Source organism: Verticillium alfalfae, genomic scaffold, assembly GCF_000150825.1.
Source record: "Verticillium alfalfae VaMs.102 supercont1.1 genomic scaffold, whole genome shotgun sequence".
NCBI classification, from domain to species: domain Eukaryota; kingdom Fungi; phylum Ascomycota; class Sordariomycetes; order Glomerellales; family Plectosphaerellaceae; genus Verticillium; species Verticillium alfalfae.
Window position 1 is genome coordinate 2,720,442 of NW_003315038.1, and position 831 is coordinate 2,721,272.

At 62.8% G+C, this 831-nt stretch overlaps 1 protein-coding gene across 1 annotated transcript; it reads left to right on the plus strand.

Moving 5' to 3' along the window:
- Window positions 1-318: 318 nt before the first annotated feature.
- VDBG_00826 (hypothetical protein) lies at window positions 319-813 on the plus strand (the record flags this gene model as incomplete). Its single annotated transcript, XM_003009097.1, has 2 exons — window positions 319-457; window positions 578-813. The coding sequence occupies 2 exons, from the start codon at window positions 319-321 to the stop codon at window positions 811-813; spliced, it is 375 nt and encodes a 124-aa protein (XP_003009143.1).
- Between the last annotated feature and the right edge of the window lie 18 nt (window positions 814-831).

Consider the following 831-nt stretch of genomic DNA (forward strand, 5'->3'; position numbering starts at 1 on the left):
GTGCCAGTGCGCCTGCTGCGAGTCTTGCTGGGAAGGAAACCCCACCTGACCCCAGCTTGCCTGCCTTCCGTACGTGCTCCCTACCTTACCTCAGGCACCCGGCGTCTGTCACCTTCCCCGGCTTTCTCAGAGATCGAACGACATATGCTCCTTCCGTCTTGAACCCGACGACTCCCTTCCTTCTTTATGCTCCTTCTTTGTCCTCCTTCCTCGTCTCGAAAACCCATCACTCCCAAGCGGCCCCCGACCTCAACTCTCTTCCTTCACCGACGACCCACGAACTCGACAGCACCACCACATCCGCCTCGATCAACCATCATGACGTCCAACGGTGATACGCACATGCCTCCGCGCGGCGCTTCACCCCCCATCGGCTCGCCGCGGTCCCTGTCCGTCTCGCTACAGGCCGCCGCTACTCTCAATGCCGGCATCCAGCGTGAGCACGATGCCCCTCGTCGTACGTGCTGCCCCGCCACGGGCATTCCTGTCCTGCCCTGTCCTATGCCCGCCGCAGTCTCCCACACTAACCTCACCGTGTCCGCCCGCCACAGAATCGACGCAAGCCTCCCAACCACAGGGCTCCCAGTCGCCTACCGGCCGGAGACGATCTGCCGTGCTCATGAACCTCCACCTCAACGACCCTGCCCTTTCCCGGCCCCGGCGAGATGGTGGGCCGAGGAACAGCCCGGTCGCCACAACCAAGCCTCGAGCCCCAAACCCGAGCGCGGGCGTCTTGCCCTCCGCCAGCCCTCAGCCCATTTCGAGCTCGCCGCACCTGATTCAGGGCGGCGACCCCCATCACAACCGCTTTGATTTTTTGTTTATATTTTT